Genomic DNA, 19,294 nt, shown 5'->3' on the forward strand with positions numbered 1-19,294 from the left:
AGAGTTTAATTGTAATTTCACCCTAGCAAAGCCAGCTTCTTTATTACAATTCTATCACTATTATATTTTATTCTGGTCTGTTCTGCCAACTCTACTTATAGTAGGCAGGACTACCTGCGGCGGATGAATACATTTCACCAGCCAATCAGGAATGGCGTAATGAGATAGAGCTCCTGAGATACGACGCGGAGGCGTATATCCCATAGGGAGACATTTCACTCACATTACTCAGAAAACCAAGGTTATGTATATAACCTATAGTTTTGTGCCAGTAAGCACAAATGTTTGTTTTCCACTCGACTGCGTTTGTTTGAATTGAGGTGCCGACGACAGGAGAAGAGGAAACCACTCACAGATTGACTGTGAAATCACAGCTCTTTATGAAACCAGCACCAATCATCATTATGTACTCATGGTTTAATTTAGCTTCCTCATCACAGCAGGTTAAATTCCAAGAGCAGGTCAGGCTAGCAGCAAACTAGCTAGCATTCATTATTTATTCAGTTTATTTCCGACATGGTTACATTCACTTTTTTTTTTTTTTTTTTTTGTACATGCCGAAAAAGGAGACGAGAGAAGCAGTTTGCTTATCTGGGTCCCGTCCCCTGTTTTACCATTGCAAATTTACATGGGTTTACATGTCTCTCTGGTCAAACATTCTTGAGTTGTTCTGAACAGTCCTTTTTTGTGTATTCTCATCGTCGTGTTAAAGACATTTTAGGGATAATCCCGCAAGTTGGATTCTCGAGTACTTTAAATGATGTTGTGATTTCCCAGGGTGAATTTCATTCGTTTGCTGGTTGAAATAAGTATAGAATCTTTGTCTTTTTACAGGGACAGCATTGTTGTTAGAACAATTTATCTTATTTTGGTCGTAATGAGGCTATGCAGTTGTTTTTCCTGCTGTACCTTGGTTTTCAATTTAGTTCATTTAAACTTTATTTATCTAGCTCCAAATACAACAATATATAAATAGCACCTCCATAGCACATTTCCTCACTTGCCTCCTTTATTAAATAATTTTGACTCATTCAGTTTTTGACAGAGGTGACAGGAACTGATTACAAGTACTCACATTGGTTTTATAGGTACTTTTTTTTAGTATAATTCTAAATCAGTAATTTTACTTGTACTTAAGTATGTTTTACACCTCTGGTTTTTTATACTAAGGTCTAATTAATTGTTAGAACTCTTCTCCTCACTGCTCCTGTACACTTCTCTCATTCTGCAGCATGGCCTTCAGTTTGGAGGAGGTGATGAACTGTACTCGTTCCCTGCTCCTGAGGGTCTCTGGATGGGTGTCGCGTCACGTGATCGGGGCCGTGTTAGTGTCTCTTCCTGCCGTCTCCGTCTTGGCCCACCTCACCTGTAGCGTTCACCTCCCTCTTCAGGTAGATATGCACAATAATAATCAACATTATTATTAATCCTCTATTGATTTGATTTCATAAAGAGCTTCTAATAACTCTTTTTTGCTACAATCAGCATTGACGGCCTTTTTTCTCTAAAATTATTTTTTTGATCATATTTGTTATGTTGCTGTGTCACAAATACAGAATAGACAGGATTAGTGCACAAAGTGACAATATGCGCCAGCTCAGATACTTTTATTTTAACTAGGTTTAAATTTGAGAAAGTGAAAGTATAGAATACTGTTGTTTGAGTTTGTGTGGTGTTTTAATTTGGGGGAAAAAAAACAGCTTTTTGCCTTTTCCTGCACTGTATGTCTATTTCTGTGACATTATGTATTGTGTTTTTAATTGTACAAAATAATTAAATAAAAATAAATAAATACAGTTTAAAAAATTAAAAAAATATAATCTTAATTAGTAATTTATTGTATTTTATTATTATTAGACATTTCAGGCATCCCCACTTGAGGTCACGACCCCAAGTTTGAAAAACCCTGTTGTAGTATCTGTAACCAGAAAAATTGAATTGAATAGATTTTTTTATTTATTTTATTTGCTGCTGCTTCTACTTTTTTATATATATATATAATTTCTGTTCTAGTCATAACATTTTTAGATATTTTTGGAGTCAACATTTTTCAGACATAATTGTTAGTTGCAGTTGCTGTAAAATTTAACTTGTTTTTTATTACTTGTAAAGTTACAATGTAAGAAACAGTCTGTCCTAAATTCACTCATTTATAGACTGCTTTTGCATCTTTTCCTGCAACCACCATATTCATGCTTTTGTAAGGTTTTTTGTTCTTGATTGTTTAAGGGTTGAACTTGAGATCTTATAAGCTAATAAGATTTATCGTCACTTATAACTCTAAGCCAGTGTAAGCAGAGACGAGCTGAATTATTGGGAGAAATTGTGCATAAGCCATGGTGGTCTGAAGCCAGAGGTGCATTAACTGGTTTTAACCATGATAGGAACTGTTGAGGGAAAACAGTAAGAAGGCTTCAGGAGACTTTGTCTGTTGACCTTGGCATCAGAAATGTTGACATTTCTTCTTTTTGTGAGCTTAGTATGAGAGCAGATTGGAAACATCTATACTTGTTTAGTGCTGTTTGGAGTCACGGCCATATCCAGCTCGACACCAGCCTAGCTCCGAGCCTGCGGCTGCTTGCAAGATGTCTGCTGCTTTGATAGCTTAGCTTTCACCACCCGATTGCTCCATCCACTTCTCTCATTTCTCAGCTCTCTCCATCTCTTCAGTGCTGGCAGATCAAAGCAGTCTGCTCACGGAGAGTTTCTAATTACACATACAGTTTTGTGGACTTTAAAGCCTTTGAAGATATGGACACTATAACATGAGTAAATCACAGAAATATAGGAATGCCATCTGTTTGAATAATAAGTTATTACTGGAGACGTTGTCAGCATGAGAATGTTCCACAAATTTCCTGCTTCCTGGCTTTATTTAGACCACATCAACATGTTTGACATTTATTTCACAGCTTGGTGTTGTTGGACATAAAGTAATAGTACTAGTTTCTTCAAACTTAAGAACCATTAACATTTTGAAGTACGGTAATAGGGTAGAGCAGTGGTTTCCAACCCTTTTTTGGATCGTGACCCCATTTTGATGATCAAGAATTTCTGGCGACCCTAAAGACTTTTTTTTTCCATCTAGAATTAGTTTTTGATCATGTTTGTTATACTGTATTACTAATTAGTTATGCCAGCTCAGATTTTTATACCCTGCATTTTATTTAAACTAGATTTAAGTGAAAGTATAGATTACAGTTGTTTAAGATTGTGTTGCTTTATTTGCAATAAGTATAATAATCAAAAATGTATATTAAATCAGGAATTTATTTATTTTTCTAAACAATTACTAGACATTTCAGGCGACCCCGTTTAAACTCCTGGTGACCCCACATGCGGTCCCGACCCCATGGTTAAAAAACCCCGGGGTAAAATCACAAAGGTGTCCCTCCATAGGCACGAGCTATACAGCAAAATGTTACTTTTGTTATTAGTTATATTATATTACATTATATCAGCACTTTTATTTTTAAATGGTGTTGGTTTTTTCCAATATAGAACATTGATTGATTATTTAATTATTTAATTAATTAGAAATTATAAGAAAAATCATCTGATCAAAGAATTGGTTTCATTAAAACACCATCTTTCAATCATTAAATGTCGGTCACATTTCACATTTACTGTCAAATGTGACATTATCACTTTTTCTAATTGTAACCATCAGTAACTGCTTTAAAACAATAAGCTTTCCCACATTCAAAACATTATTTTACATTTATATACATTTTAATGATAATGTTTTTGTCATTTCTAAAATGACATTTTGAATATAAAATGTATAATATCTCAAATCTAGTGAAATGATTATTTAATCAAATCAAATGAAGGAAAACAATCGACTAAACAATCCATTACAAAAACAATAATTTGCTACATAAATATTTCTATTTCCAGACACATTTATTAACATTTCCATTTATTATATTTTTTTTGGAATTGAAATGACACCAACTTTCACCCCTTAATACATTTACTAAAGTGACAAATCCAGGTAGAACGTAAAAAAGTGTCACTAATTTCTGTCCTCAACTTTGAAGCTTGTACCAAGCGTGGGTCGTATGTGGACCATGAGCCACCATTTGAGGGCCAGTAATGCAGAAGACAAACTAAAGACTGACTGAAACATACTGTCCCTGTGTATCCTGATATTTTCCTTAAACTAAGTTTATTTTTAGAAGTTTTTACAAAAAGATTTGTCTCCTCACACATCCTAATACACAGGCAATGCTGACCATTCTGAGGCTATTGAAATTGTCTGCCTGATGGTATTAAGCAGTTCAAAGGCAGCCATAAAGGTGGCAACATATTACCTACTATTTAATTAACAGGTACGTTTCTGAATCCGTTTTTATGAGTCTGAAAGCTACAGTACTTTTCATGTTGGCAGAGGCTATGGCATAAGTATTTTATGCATTGCGTGATCTATCCTTTATTTATCCCTCATCCTTTATATTTATCATTATTATTATTATTGTTGCTGCGTTGTTTCTTTGTTTTTTGTTTCGCGTCAAAGTCAAATTCCTTGTACTGTCCTAAAAACTGTACTTGGCCATTAAAACATTTCTGATTCTGATTCTATGAGATGACTATTGTTGTATTTAGCGCTATATAAATAAAGTTGAATTGAATTGAGTGGACCACTTGAAGTGTCCGTTTGGACTCCTCCTTCATTTTTCTTTCGTTATTTTCAGCTGACCATGTTCCTGTGCTGTGCCACCATCTTGGCCATCATCCAGTACTGTAACTTCTGTCAGCTGAGTTTTTGGATGCGATCGGTCCTCGCCACCACCACGGGGGTCACTCTGCTGCTGTTGCTGTACAGCCCTATGCACAGGTACGGATTGGACAGCCTCTGGCCGATGAAGGTAGATATGTTGCAAAGTGTGAGAGCTTGTAGAATGTGATGTGAGCTTGGTAATAAAAAATCCACACACGTGAAATAAATTTACTGTCACAATTGACGGAAAAAATTTAGAGACTGATATTTACACATAAAGTTACAGCTGCAAACTTGTAATCCAACATTTATTCACACGTTTTTTAATTACTTGCGTAAATTATCGTTTACAACTACAACTCTCCGGTTACAACTTCTCGAATCTGCCGCTACAGATGCACAAACTGCTTTTCTCGTCTGCTTGAGTTTTAAGGTTAACGCTATGTGGAGACGATCGAGAGCTGACAGCTGATACAGTGGCCAAGCGGTTAATGTATTTTACAAAATCTACAACATGCATAATGTGATGAAGCAATGAAACAATGAACATGTATGTGAACTGTCTCATAAAAATGAAGATGTTGCAAAATACGTTAAACGCTTGGCCACTGCATCAGCTGTCAGCGCTCGATCCTCATCTCCACATAGCGTTAACCTAAGTATAAACAAGGAGAAGCACTCTCTATGACTATTTTTGTTCATAAATGACTCTAATAACCTCTTTCTAACAATCTGTGGAGGCAAATTTAAGCATCTTGCCTTTACCGTCAAGAAAAACTACTTTGTTTTGGTCATATCACCGGCTGCTGCGCTAAAAAGACAGCTCTCTGTCTCCAAATCCTCGCTTCTGATTGGTCAATCCCACACATGGGGGAGCGTGGGGGGGAAGGGCCATTTCTACGAGCATGAATCAGTTTTGCTACAGACGTTTGGCAAAATGTGTTGCAAAACTCAAGCAGCGCTGATTCACACGAGAAAAGTAGTTTGTGCATCTGTAGCGGTAGATTGGAGAAGTTGTAACCGGAGAGTTGTAGTTGTAAACGATCATTTACGCAAGTAATTAAAACACATGTGAATAAATGTTAGATTACAAGTTTGCAGCTGTAACTTTATGTGTAAATATCAGTCTCTAAATGTTTTTGCCATCATTTGTGACATTAAATTTATTTCACGTGTGGATTTTTTATACACAAGCTCAGATCACATTTTACAAGCTCTCACATTTTGCATCATATCTACCTTCCTACTGGCCTCACTTAGTAGACATTAGTCTTTATTAATATTATTGTTTTTATATAAACAACCTCATACTGCTGTTACCTATGTCTCATTTTAATGATATAACCACCTCAGTGAGATGAAGATAATTGTTAGTTTTGTATTGCAGCATTGGAAAAGTGCAATAATTGGTCCTACAGTGAGGGTCTCGTCTACATCTAGTTTGACTTTACTCACCATCTGGGCAGCACACTGTATATGGAAACTATTGTACGTGTGTGTGTGTGTGTGTGTGTGTGTGTGTGTGTGTGTGTGTGTGTGTGTGTGTGTGTGTGTGTGTGTGTGTGTGTGTGTGTGTGTGTGTGTGTGTGTGTGTGTGTGTGTGTGTGTGTGTGTGTGTGTGTGTGTGTGTGTGTGTGTGTGTGTGTGTGTGTGTGTGTGTGTGTGTGTGAGTGAGTGAGTGAGTGAGTGCGCACGTGTGTAGGGCCCACTCCTCATACATTTCTCTCGTGTCTTTCAGCTCCAGTAATAACAGCTTGCCTGTCCATGGGTGAGTGTCTTAGTGGTTTGATCGATGAGTGACATTTCAAAGGGTCAGCATGTGCAACAGCTTGCTTTTATATTCCTTATAACAGCAGCTCTTTTTTTCGCTGTTGTTTTTCCATTGCCACTTGCTTGCAGCTGTTATAATGGCTGCTAAGTGGCACTAGAGATGGAAATGGCTCACTCCCTTCTCATTGTTCTTTTTCTCCTCAAAATTACAAACTATTTTCAGACTAAGGTGAAAAGAAAAGAATGATTGAAAATATAAATTGTACAAAAATAATAATCTGTAAAAGCAATGAATCTCTGTCTGTGGCTCCAATATCTCTGTGGTTCAGGGACAGAGAGAGCTGAGACTTTCAACATGGCTGCTGCTTGTTTCAATGGTGTGCAACTTCAGATTTGTTTGGACGCCTCACCATATGTACCCAACTAAGTTTTTAGATACACTCTGCCCATCCGGAATGCCTCCTCATTGCATAACTTTAAAGGTGGGAATGGTGATCGTGCTACTGCGAAACATTGACCAACAAAATGGACATTGCAATGGCTCAAGATACATCATAGAACAAATACTGCCACACCTCAGTTGCAAAATCTGTAATTGGTGTCAATGACGGACACACACTCGACAACATCTTTCCATTCACCGTGTGACGGAAACAATTTCCAGTGAGACCCTGCTTTGCTATGACTGTGAAATAGTCACTGGGTTTGTCTTTACAATACGTTGGTGTTTTCTGCACAAGAGATTTCTTTATCCATGGACAATTCTACGCTGCTACCAGCAGAGTTGGCAGATCAAACAGACTTCGCATTCTTGCTCTAGATGAAGAAACAAAGAAAAGCGTCACTTTCTGAGCAATTTAGTTTTTACAGAAGTTCTGATACAGTAAACACTATTTGACAACAAACCATTTAACACAGTTCTCTGGAACTGTAAATAATTGATTAGTGAAGTTATTGATTGATTAGTTCTAACTCTCTCTCTCACTCTCTCTCTCAACAAGCTGCAGCCTATATTACAGTGCTAAATATATACATACTTCCTACATGCACTGCACTAGTAAAGATAAAAACACTTCCATATATTTCTCTTTAAATGCAACTGTTTGAAGTTATTATTTATTATCATTTTATATTAAACTAAAACCATTGAAAAAAGTTTAAAACTAAATAGGGAGAATAGTGTCATTTAGGAGGCTTGTAGTGTAAATAGAGTAAGTATAGTACGCAGATCATTAAGTCAAAAAATGCAAGAAAATTCAATAAAGATTTTTAAATATTTGAAATTTCCATGCATGAATGTTCCGACAAAGGAAGGCTAGAGTTGAGTGATATTCACTCTCACCGTTTTTTTAACACACATTTTTTTAGTTTATAAACTTCCACTGTATTATCATTTTTGTTCCGTCTCTGCTTTATTTTATCCATCCATCCATTTTCAGACCCGCTTGTTCTGCCGGTGCCTGCTTTATTTTATTTATTTATTCATTTTTTGCAAAATAACATTTGCAAAAATGTTTTTCAAGACAATTGTTTAAAAAAAAAAAAAAAAAAAAAAAAAATTAAGATACTTGCAGCCTTTCCTACTTAAAACAGTTACTACTAACATTTTGTATTTGAGTGGTTAAATTGGCATTTTTTGAAGATCCAAGAATGTCAAGAGTGTCATAGCTATATATGATGGAAAAAACTAAAGTTTTTTTGTATGTATATATATATTGCATTGCATTGAGCAATCGGAGTGAAAAGGTAGAGGAAAGAACAAACAAACAAACTTAACCAGTTAACCCGGAGGGCAATGGGAGTGTCCTCCTCATTTCCATATTTTTTGTTTATTCTTTAAATTACAAGTAGTTGCTAATTTATGACATTCAGCAACAGCTTTGTTAACAGCTACATAAGCATTAAAGCTTCACTTTAATGCTTAAAGTGAAGCTTGTCAGTCAAGCCTATTCAAGGAGTGTGATAGATTAAAACAATATATTCACCAAATGTTCAACTATAATTGTTTTTTTGCAGGTCAAAAATCTCATACATCTCATTTGATTTCCTGATTCCTCTCCCCTTAGACAAAACGCTTCTACGTGGAGTGATGATGGATCAGCATCAGACGACGGCTCGTCGCAGCGACTTTTTGACCTTCTGATCCCAGAGGTTATCCTGGCATTCTTCTTGCTGCTTCTCCTGGTCTGGTTTCTCAATCGCGAGTTCGAGGTCAGCTACCGACTCCATTACCATGGTAACGTGGAAGCTGATAAGCATCGCTCCAAGATCCAGACAATGAGGGATCAGGCTGAGTGGTTACTGGGCAACATCATCCCCATCCACGTTGCTGACCAGCTTAAGGTTTTTATTGCTTTTTGAATATAGACAAACAGACATTGGAAAAGATTTCTGAACTTATTCTGATTTTTTTTCCCCTTATTTTTAAATAAATTAAAAAATATATCATATATAAATACAAGTTATAGAATGTATATAATACACAATGAATTTTAATACATATAAAAGTATTTTTAAATATATTTGCCTAAATATAAATGTTTTTATTTGTATAAAGAAATAGGCAGAAATTGTTGATTGAAAGTTTTTTTTTCACATCCAACGTAAACACTCGAAATTTTCGCACATTGCATTCAACGCATTGTGGGATGTGGAGTCATGGAAACAGGTACATAGACATGTTATTACTTCATTCTGATATCACGGGGAATACCTAGAAGAAACTATAACAAAAATGGTGTAAAGTGAATCACTGCAGTCCTCCCCCTCTGGCATTGATCTATGTGGCATACACTATAATTTTACCTCATAAAAAATGATCGGGGGTTGCATCTTTAGAGCATTGATTGGACACTCAGGCAGGGCCTCAGCTTCACTAGGTGACACATGTTTTTTAAACCTTGGGATGGGAAAAATTGAACAAATCGCTGTTTTAATGAGGTCCCCATCTCTCATTGTTTTCTTAGGTGACACAGAGTTACTCCAAGAACCACGACAGCGTGGGGGTGATCTTTGCCAGTATTGTGAACTTCAGCGAGTTCTATGAAGAGAGCTACGAGGGCGGGAAAGAATGCTACCGTGTGCTGAATGAACTGATCGGAGACTTCGATGAACTCCTTCGGAGGGATGATTTCAAAAGTGTAGAGAAGATCAAGACCATCGGTTCCACCTACATGGCAGCGTCGGGACTGAATGTTCGTCAGCTGTCCGAGAATGAGGACGAGTGTCCTCACGCTCACCTGCGCGCTCTTTTCAACTTTGCCCTTGAGATGATGGGCGTCCTGGATGATTTCAACAAGAATATGCTCGGCTTCGGTTTCAAGCTCCGAATTGGATTTAACCACGGGCCTCTTACAGCAGGAGTAATAGGCACCACCAAGCTGCTCTATGATATCTGGGGAGACACGGTTAACATTGCCAGCCGAATGGACTCTACTGGTGTGGAGTGTCGGGTGCAGGTGAGCGAGGAAAGCCACGCTGTGCTTAATGCCATGGGTTTAGATTTTGACTACCGGGGTACAGTAAATGTAAAGGGAAAAGGACAAATGAGGACTTTTCTTTACCCAAAAATTGGAGACAGTATAGATGAGGATCATTCAAACTCTAATCCTCTCCAACTTGAACCTTCATCTGTGGATTTACCTGCATGTAAGACATTGGGATGTGTTGCTCAGGCTGTGCCTCCACCTCCCTGTTCCCCCTGTCTGTCCTCCATCACACCTGCAGAAACGGGACCTGAGTTTCTCCCAGGAAAGCCTGCAGCAACCAGGGAGGAGGGATACAGGGACGCTGGACCCCTCCCCGGGGACAATCACACTCCTCCCTCCTCTGAACTTAGCCGGGAACCCAGTGCTTCAAAAGGGTCCTTCCCGGTGGCCCCTGCTCCACTCGCACTTCAAGAGGAGGAGGACGAAGAAGAAGAGGCCAATGAGTTCACCAAGCTCAACGGGGAATTTTACTCGCGTCTATGAAGCCTCCTCTCTCCCCTCTCCCGCCTTCTCATGCAGGACTGAATGCACATATGAACAGGATGTCCCTTTCTTTCAGCAAGGCACAGGGGTGGCGGTTCCTCGCTGAGCACAAAGGATGGATTTCTCAGCTGTAAAATGTCTTCAGAGTATTTTCTTAGTGCTGTTGAAGTGGCTGACAATTTAGAAGGCAAGTAAGGGAAATGTGTTATTTTCAACATTTTTACGTTTGTCATCAAGTGCCTTCAGGACTAGTGCAGTGAACAAATAATTATTAAGCAAGTTTTACCAATTCTTACTCTATTTTCGATGCAAGTATTTCTTAAAACAATGTTTTACTGTTGTGCCATATCAATTGTTTTGACTTGATCAAAGTTTTGACCGTCGGGGGAAAACAACCTTAGATTTCTTACAAGTGCCAGTGCAGCGTGGTGGACTGAGGAAAAAGGGAATTACATGAAGCAATGTTATTTTTTTGTTTTACCTGCTGTGACGTGTTATAGTATTCACCCATGCTGGATTCTTACTCTTAAAGAATGTCCTTCAAAGCAGGCTGCATACATTATGTATCGGCGACGTTCACGTTGAAGCACAGCTCTTGCACAGACCACATGACCACTTGTATTTAGTTGGATTAGCTGTTTAGGTTTAATCAAAGTTTTTTCAATTTAACATTAAACATCAAAACATACAAAAGCATCTAAAAAGAAGCATATATATTTATATATATACAAGACATTTCCAAAGAAATTAGGCGATTGAAATTGACCATGATACCAACATTTATACTTTGAGTTTGTCACTCTCACTATCTGCAGACTGAAAGCACACGTTAAAATGGTTTCATATTCAATCCCGGCTCTGACGCCAGCATTGCTCTCCCGTCTTTGATTATGTTTGGTTTTATTTTTTAGCAAACAATCTGTTTCATGCACAGTATTTCACTAAAGTACGTATATACTTCTTGCTTTCCACAATTTCCTTTTATGTTTCTGCAGGAAAATACTCCCGAAATAAAACTGAATGTATCCTAAACTAGTATGCATACAGCTGATATATAGGTGTAGATAAAAATGTAATTGTATACATTATTTTATAAAATGTGATGGATGTACTCATTTTGGATAATACAGTACATATTCAGTTCAGCAGAATGCAACTGCGTTTTCAAACGTCTGAAGTAAAAGAAGCAAGGTTGTTTTTTCGCCCAATATTCGATATTATCTGACACTCGCTTTTCGATTTCTGATATTTACCGATTACGATATATACACAGATCCCCTCACCACCAACCAGTGTTCATTTTGACAGCAAATTCTGATTTAGTTTCATTTACAGTCTTTTGAATAAAAAGGAATTCGTTTTTCTCATTAGGACTTTGTCAGTTGTAGTCTAGTTTTAGTCAACTAAATGACATTAATATTTTAGCTGACTAAATAAGTTACCGATATAGTCGACTAAAATACACAACATAAGAGTTTATGCATTCCATGTGAGGTTAACATTTCGCTAAACAAACTATAGCCAAGCCTTACCAAATCTTCTCTTGAAACTCTGCAGAACAATGAGAGTTCCATACTCAAACTTGTTTGGTGATTCATATTAGTTAGGACTGTGACGAACTTTAACTAAAGGTTACCGACAACTACTGTGTAACATGTGTTAAACCTCAGCCACAGAATTCCTATTCGTCTGCCCGCTGCCTCAAACGCTAGAAGAAGGAAAAATAACTCCGTCAATTTAGTTTTCATTATCAGCAATCTGCCTGTTAATTGTTTTAGTTGCTTGGGAAGGAGTGGATCCTTGATCCCGTCACAATCCTTTACTTTTATTATTTCGAGATAATCTTGCCACTTTAGTGAGTGACGGTCAGGTGCAGTGCAACCTAACAGATGATTGTTTTATGGAACCTCAAAGTATGTCTGTAACTTATTGAGCTCTTTGGTTATTCTGAAAGTTGATTTTATTGTGCCGAAAATCATGATTGTGTGCTCAAGGACAAGTTTGTTTGGCCATTTGTTTCCACTTATGGTTTATTTTTCTTTCACGCGTAATGTTTGAGTCGTCCGGAACAGCGTGGTGGTGGTTTGATGGCCTTGTTTTACTTTTTCTTTTCATTCCCTCATCACCTTATTTTCTCTCTTTAGAGCACTTGTTTTCATCTTGTACTATGTACGTAACATGGAAATATAGATTTCAATTTAAGGGAATATGATACTGAGGGAATACCTTAGAAAGCTTGCGGTTAAATGTATTTTTTAGCTTAAATTTATAACAGATAAAGATAACTTGATACATTTTATGAAGAAGGAGAAAAAAGGGGTATTTCTGATGATTGAAAATGTGTTTTCCATTACACAGCCCCATGAAAACCCGTAGATATTAAGGCAGATACAGTAATGTCTTGAGAAGAGAGAGAACTTTTTAGGTAATGTTCTTCATCTGTCTTTTTACCTCAGCCATTGTGCATTATCGGCATACACAACCAGTGCCTTATTGTGGAATGCTTTTCACTGTGTGAGCTCTTATCATAATTTCCCAAAAAAGTAGCATTACTGGCCAAAAGTATCTGAATATATTTCAGTCGAAATTGGTTTAAATCAATATTTAGGACATATTACATTATTTTTTTTTGCTTTCTTGCCTGAAAATATTGCTTTAATCCAAGTATTCTCATGTGGTAATATTCTGATATGAATTAGTTTAAACATGTTAGTCAAATCTAATTAACCAGAGCACACAAAGCAACAGATGAAATATCAGATATTGGACGTGAATGAGATCTTGTGTTTTTTTCCCCCTTGCACAACATGTCATCACTATCCAACCATAGATCATCTTCAGATGTATTTGCTCCATTATAACGCACAATACGGCCGAGGGTTTTTGTAATGGGCATGCCATTTCTCCAGTAGAGCACTTTGGCAAACAAGTGATTGTCGTGAAGTTCTTCTCTTCACTTTTTTTGCTAAGCGACTACCGTATACATCTTGTTTTTTTTCTTTATTTTAAATTAGACATAAACTGAATATTTCAATGAAATAAAATTAAATAATTGATATTTAACTGTATAGTCCCAACATGCAGGATGCGGTCCAGATGACCAAATTTCTCCTTGTCCGCAATTTTGCTGAATTTGATCCATCAGGAGTGTCAAACTCTTTTTAGTTCAGGTGCCAAATACAGACCAGTTTGATCTTAAGTGGTCCATGAAAAATAATAAGTATTTTCAACATTATTGTGTCCTAGTTTGCACATTACGTATAAATTACATATAAAGTATGAAGGGCACCGAATATATCCAAGCAATAAGTGCGAGATATCAGTCCCCGCAGGATCTTCACTCGAATTTCCTTGATTTTGTGACCAATTTCATTTAATTTGGGGACATTTTGTGGAATATTTTGAGGTAAATTGTAGGACTTTGGATAAATTCAGAATTATTTCAACAATTATGATTGCAGTCATGTGATGTAAGCATAAGAAAACTGTGAGCCCTACACATATTGTGGAGTTTTAATGAATTTGTGTTTTTGGAAGGATTGCAATATATACAACTAAATTAGTTGGTAATTTAATTAATGATTTAAGTTTTGCCCATCATTTTTACTTTCTCCTGCAGGCCGAGTTGGATGTTTTGTAGAGCTGGATTTGGTCCCCGGGCCTTGAGTTTGACACAAGAATGTGTTTATAAGAGATTCTAGTTAATTTTGGTTGAGAAAGTGTCTTAAAAGGGTATGAAAAGATCACTGATGATAATTAAAAGGTATTGAGTTATCCATCTCAGTTGAATTTTCAGGAATAATAAGGGAGCCCCCTAATTGCTTGTTTGACTTGACGTGTCCTAGCAACAAGTTATGTCAGTAAAATCAACCCAAATGTGCTTTATACAGAGGGGAAAAACTTAAAGCAGTATTTGATCTGAAATGTATTTGTTTTCTTTTAATGAATGAGATGTATGGTATATGTCTGTTTTGTGCACATTACTCATGTATCCTTTATCAACACATGATCCTAATCTGTACACATTTGCACAAAGCACTCAAATGTTTGTACATATGCAGTTATTTTTGTCACATATGATTTTTTTTTTTTATACATGTGCATGTGCCAGATTTTGCTGAAACAAAGAAAAAGTGATACCAACTATCAGATTGATTTTTTGTGTGTCTATTTGCATAAGTGTGGTAAACAGTTTTATTGTTCTTTTTTTCAGTATGAGATAAATAAATCTCTAAGTAGAAAACTTGTGAGTGTAATGAAAAGTGTGGAAAAACCAACTGGTTCACTGTGCTCTCAATCATTAATGATCTGCTTTTTCAGGGTTGCTTGGGTGCAAAGATGTTTCAGTACGTGGGTTTTATCTCAAGAGGTCTGAAACCAGGCTACTCATTTAATAGGATTTACAGACAAAATATTAAAAATCTCAAATCTTTTGAAATAATTTGAGCAATAGCATGTACTTTAAAGAATAAAAAGTTGACTTCACTTGAAAGAATATGCAAACTTGTTGCCTTAAAAGAAACTAATTTATAATGATTTGGAGCATTAACTTTAGTTATTCGTTAAAGGGATCCTCCACTGTTTTTACAAATATGGGCTAAAACCTTTGAAATGTCCTTATTAGAAGATATGTGCCGAACAAAACGCATTATTTTGCACCATATTCGTTTTATTAACTTTTAAAACTGGGACTACTTTACCCTGTGCGCCGCCATGTTGAAATGACGTCATTAGCCCTGTTTAGTTCATTGAGTTGAAGCATTCGGGGTTATTTAGCAGCTTTTTCAGTCAAAATGACAACTTGTGCTGCTTGGGGTTGCTATAAAAATCTGTAAAAATTTAAAAAAAATTCGATGTAAACCTCTTTTGTTTACTGAGAGATGATAAATTAAACCCGTGACCCGAAAAAAATCTGTGGCCACAGGGGGCGACAGTTCCCACTCCGCTGTTTCGTAGACGCCATTAAAGAAGAGAAGAAGAGCTCCGCGTGCATGGAAATAATTTGTTTGTGAACATATACAATATTGAATATACACTGCGGTCATGTGAAATACAGATTAACCCTGTCTGGCAACAATTCACGTATCTTCCTCATTCTGTTACAAATCTAAATAATCAACTTTCCGACTGTCTATATGGCATAATGAGCCTAGCTATTTGATAAAAGGTCCAGCAGTGAACAGATGAAGACTTCCTATAATCAATTGATCAGCAACCACATAGATTTATTTATTGAAATATTTAAGATATCCAGGCAATATTTTTTTAAAGCTAAAAAAACATAGCTAAAAATAATTTACAATATAATACATAATTGTAACAACTTTATTTATATAGCACTTTTCAGAACACGTTACAAAGTGCTTTCCAAAGGCAATACATTAGAAAATGAAAAAGTTTTGGTCAGAGATTAAAACAGTTTTAAAAAAAACATTAACATAAAAACAAGTTATATATATATATATATTTATATTTGTGTAGTATTATTTAACTAATAAAATAAATAGAAATCTTAAAAGTAATTCTTAGGATGGAAAATAAAAATAATCACCACCATCCTTTCTTCCTGTCTACTAAATAGTGGTTGATTTAGTTCTTTTTTTTTTCAGTGAAATATTTTGGCTGCGTCATGATATTAGTCCCTCCCTCCTGTCCTATCCCCGGAAGTGTTTAAGTGGTGGCCAGGATAAATGAGCGTTCCAATTTTCAAGCGGAAGTGCGTCTGATCGTTAAAACAAACGTCATCACCTTTTCCTAACTCATCTCCTAACACCTTTCTTATGGAAAAGTGGATAGGAAAGAAGACAGGAGGGACTCTTCAGACGCAGCCATAAATTTAGTTGGAAAAGCTGGAAAACAGCAGGTCTCTAGCGGCCCCAGTGGTGATCAGACGCACTGTTTTCACGCAGGGCGTGAATACGCGGCCCCTCCCCCTCCGCAGCCGATCTGGACAAGAAAAAAAAACTTTTTTGTATCGAAGGAATCAACAGCCGCCATCTTGTCGTGGCTTGGAATTAGGATTTCAGGTCCAACACTGGGTTTAACGTGGAAATAGAGCCTCTTCACCGCGGTATGATAGGTTCTTTCCGCCCAAAACGAGACCTTATCTTTGCTTCGAAGACGTTTTGTGCAAAAAACCAGGAATCGGATCAGCGTTTGTCGGGCTGGTACGCTCCGTGTATCTGATTTCCCCTTCAGAGTGCGGCGATTCAGCGCCTGTCGCCGTCCGGGAGCAGCTTTCTCCATCGATATCAAGCTGTTGGTCGGGTCGTGACTTTCGAAAAGCTTTGCAAAAAGACGACATTTTTGTGCAATTTTGCATTTTTGTGGAGCTTGGCGCTAATTTTGCATGAAGAAATTTGACGTCACGACGAAATGGTTTTGGACTTCCACCGCAGAATGCAGCAATCCACTTAATTTAACTCAGTTGTCATTCTGAGGCGATTATTGTTCATGGAAAATATTTCATCTGGTTGTGTTTAACGTCGATTATGTGGGTGTTGGGTGTTGGATTATCATGGGGTGAATGGCGGTGGCGAAGCGGGGCGCTATTGCATCTCTTTTGAAAGAACACGGACTCTCGCAGCGAGGAGAAGCTAACAGTTAACTTAGCTGATAGCCTGCAATTAGCTAGCTATTAGCCGGTTGGCTCGCGTTAGCAGGCTGCCTGTCGTGCCAATGTGTTAAAGCGTAAAGATTTGGGCTGATTCCACAGCGTCCCTTTAGTTGTTTACTTAAACTAACGGTGGCACAAAACAGCAGGTATGGCCGAAAATTTGTTGGACGTCGGACCTCCCAACCCCAAGCGACCAAGGCTGAATTCACCTGCCCTGTCGGCGTCTGATGGACAAGGTAAAGGCCGCAAACTCCTTGTGTGCATGTCAACACCCATAACCTTATTATTGTTCTTTGTGGTGATCCACCTGTCAAGCACAAGGCGAAGACACCATGACAGGGATGTACTGACATGTGACTTGTTTTTAGTTGACGATTCACTGCAGTGTTTAACTGTGGCTTTTAAACCTGCTCACAAAAAGGTCTACATTACGTGTAACCAATTTCAGTAGTGTAAAAGTTTAATTATGTATATATGTATTTTAAAAAGCGCTATGAAACTTCCATCAGTGGTCATTTTACAGTCTTTATATATGCCACCCGCTTCTTGATTATTGACTTTATTGTAAGCATATGTATATCTAAAGTTAACTATTGATATTATAAATCGGTGATTTAGATTGTATTAATTCGTGTTGGGTAAAGCTGAGTCAGTGCACATGTTCCATGTGAATGTCAACACTGATATACGTAAAACTACTAGAGGCTGCACAATTAATTGCATTTGAATCGTGATCACATTTTTTGTTGTCATGATTAAATTAGCCTGAGGGGTATTCCAGAAAGCTGGTTATGTTTGGGTTCAAATGAGGGAAACTCTGAGTATCTCCTTCCTAAAAACAAGGTAAGTTCTTCTGAGTCTGTTACCATGGTAACATTCTCAGTGAACTGAACCTGCTAGCTGGCAGGTTTTGTCTGAGAAACCCAGGGTTTCTACCTGGTTCTGCCCACCCGAACGCCGCTTCTCAAGGAATACTTTAATTTACATTGACACATTAGTAACATCACACACCACACACACATGTGCTCACATAGTTACAAATGTTGTGCTGTGTTACATTTTTTGTAAACAGTAGTTTTCTTTATAACATTGTGGATACAGAGCCTTTAGTAAAAGAAAGAGTAATCAGAAAGGTTAATCTGCATTAAAATGCCTTCTGACGACTTTAGTAAAGTTACCTGTGGCAAATGTAGAAGGGTATATATCAATATAGGGGGAAAATTGAAGAGCAATATATGAATATTACTGAAATACAGCTGGATGTATACTTATTGACCCTAGAGTGAGCTTTACAACATTAATGTCACGATGGTGCAACGGGTAAGGAAGCGCACTTGGAAGCATAGGGTTAGGGGTCCAAATCTAACATTAGTCATTTTTATTTTTTTTGGGACGTCCATACGGCTCTGGCAACTACATTTCATTCAAAATCTATGTAAATGACGCAACGTCAAACTGTTGTCACCGTCTTTATAGCCGCGGCAGTGGGAGGGCTGTACTCTTTCCCAACTTACTGGGGCCAAATGAAAGTGGAATACTCCTTGAATATGCCTTTTAAATTCTTAGTACATTTTAAGTGAACTCATCCTTTAGTAACTCTGTAAGTTGATAATTTAAACCGTAAATACAAATGGAGCAGTCTATGATTAATGCTGTAAATGTATGACTGTAGAAGAAGTGATTAGCCCTCTCAATACAGCAGCCCCGGCTCCACAGACACATATTCATATTATTCCCCTGTCGTCACTGGAGTAAGGAAGCAACAGTGTTCAAGCGACACATCACGGGCGATTTAAGTGACTATAATCGCCGAAGTGGCGTTCTGTGTGAACGCACCTTTAGAACAGGCTCATATTCCACAAACACCTGCTTATTTCACCAATCAAGGTGAATAAATCACTCTCTTCTGGGTGGTTGCCATGGTAGTTTGTGTTATCTTTGCTCCATTTATGATGGCTTTTTATCGTGCACGTAAGTGACCCAAGGTTTACATACTCGGAGTTGATTGACCCACTTCATACCAACTGTAATGGAATCAGATACCCAGAGTTTGTTGAACCTCTTCTCTGGAATACCCTTCTGATCGTCGACTATATTTACATTTAAAATATGGGCTCTGCACTCTATAATAGAGTATTTATTCAGTTAGCCTTTGCTATATTTAAAATTATTTTTGTGTTTTTTTTTTTTTTTGTATAATTGTTGTATAAAGGT

General features: G+C 37.3%; 2 protein-coding genes across 7 annotated transcripts in view; both read left to right on the plus strand.

The window, feature by feature from the left end:
* The window catches only part of LOC114461721 (adenylate cyclase 9), a 51,403-nt gene extending 36,662 nt beyond the window's left edge, over positions 1–14,741 (plus strand). Inside the window, exons 7-11 of the mRNA XM_028444023.1 lie at positions 1,232–1,391; positions 4,698–4,840; positions 6,462–6,491; positions 8,560–8,836; positions 9,460–14,741. Coding sequence (XP_028299824.1) covers positions 1,232–1,391; positions 4,698–4,840; positions 6,462–6,491; positions 8,560–8,836; positions 9,460–10,464 — 1,615 coding nt within the window. The 3' untranslated portion in view covers positions 10,465–14,741. The remainder of the gene's footprint in view (positions 1–1,231; positions 1,392–4,697; positions 4,841–6,461; positions 6,492–8,559; positions 8,837–9,459) is intronic.
* Positions 14,742–16,421: 1,680 nt separating this feature from the next.
* Positions 16,422–19,294, plus strand: part of crebbpa (CREB binding lysine acetyltransferase a) — a 41,206-nt gene continuing 38,333 nt past the window's right edge. For all 6 annotated transcript variants that reach the window (XM_028447352.1, XM_028447766.1, XM_028447526.1 and 3 more), the window contains exon 1: positions 16,422–17,316. In XM_028447352.1, coding sequence (XP_028303153.1) covers positions 17,229–17,316 — 88 coding nt within the window. In that variant the 5' untranslated portion in view covers positions 16,422–17,228. The remainder of the gene's footprint in view (positions 17,317–19,294) is intronic.

Source organism: Gouania willdenowi, chromosome 1, assembly GCF_900634775.1.
Source record: "Gouania willdenowi chromosome 1, fGouWil2.1, whole genome shotgun sequence".
Taxonomy (NCBI): domain Eukaryota; kingdom Metazoa; phylum Chordata; class Actinopteri; order Blenniiformes; family Gobiesocidae; genus Gouania; species Gouania willdenowi.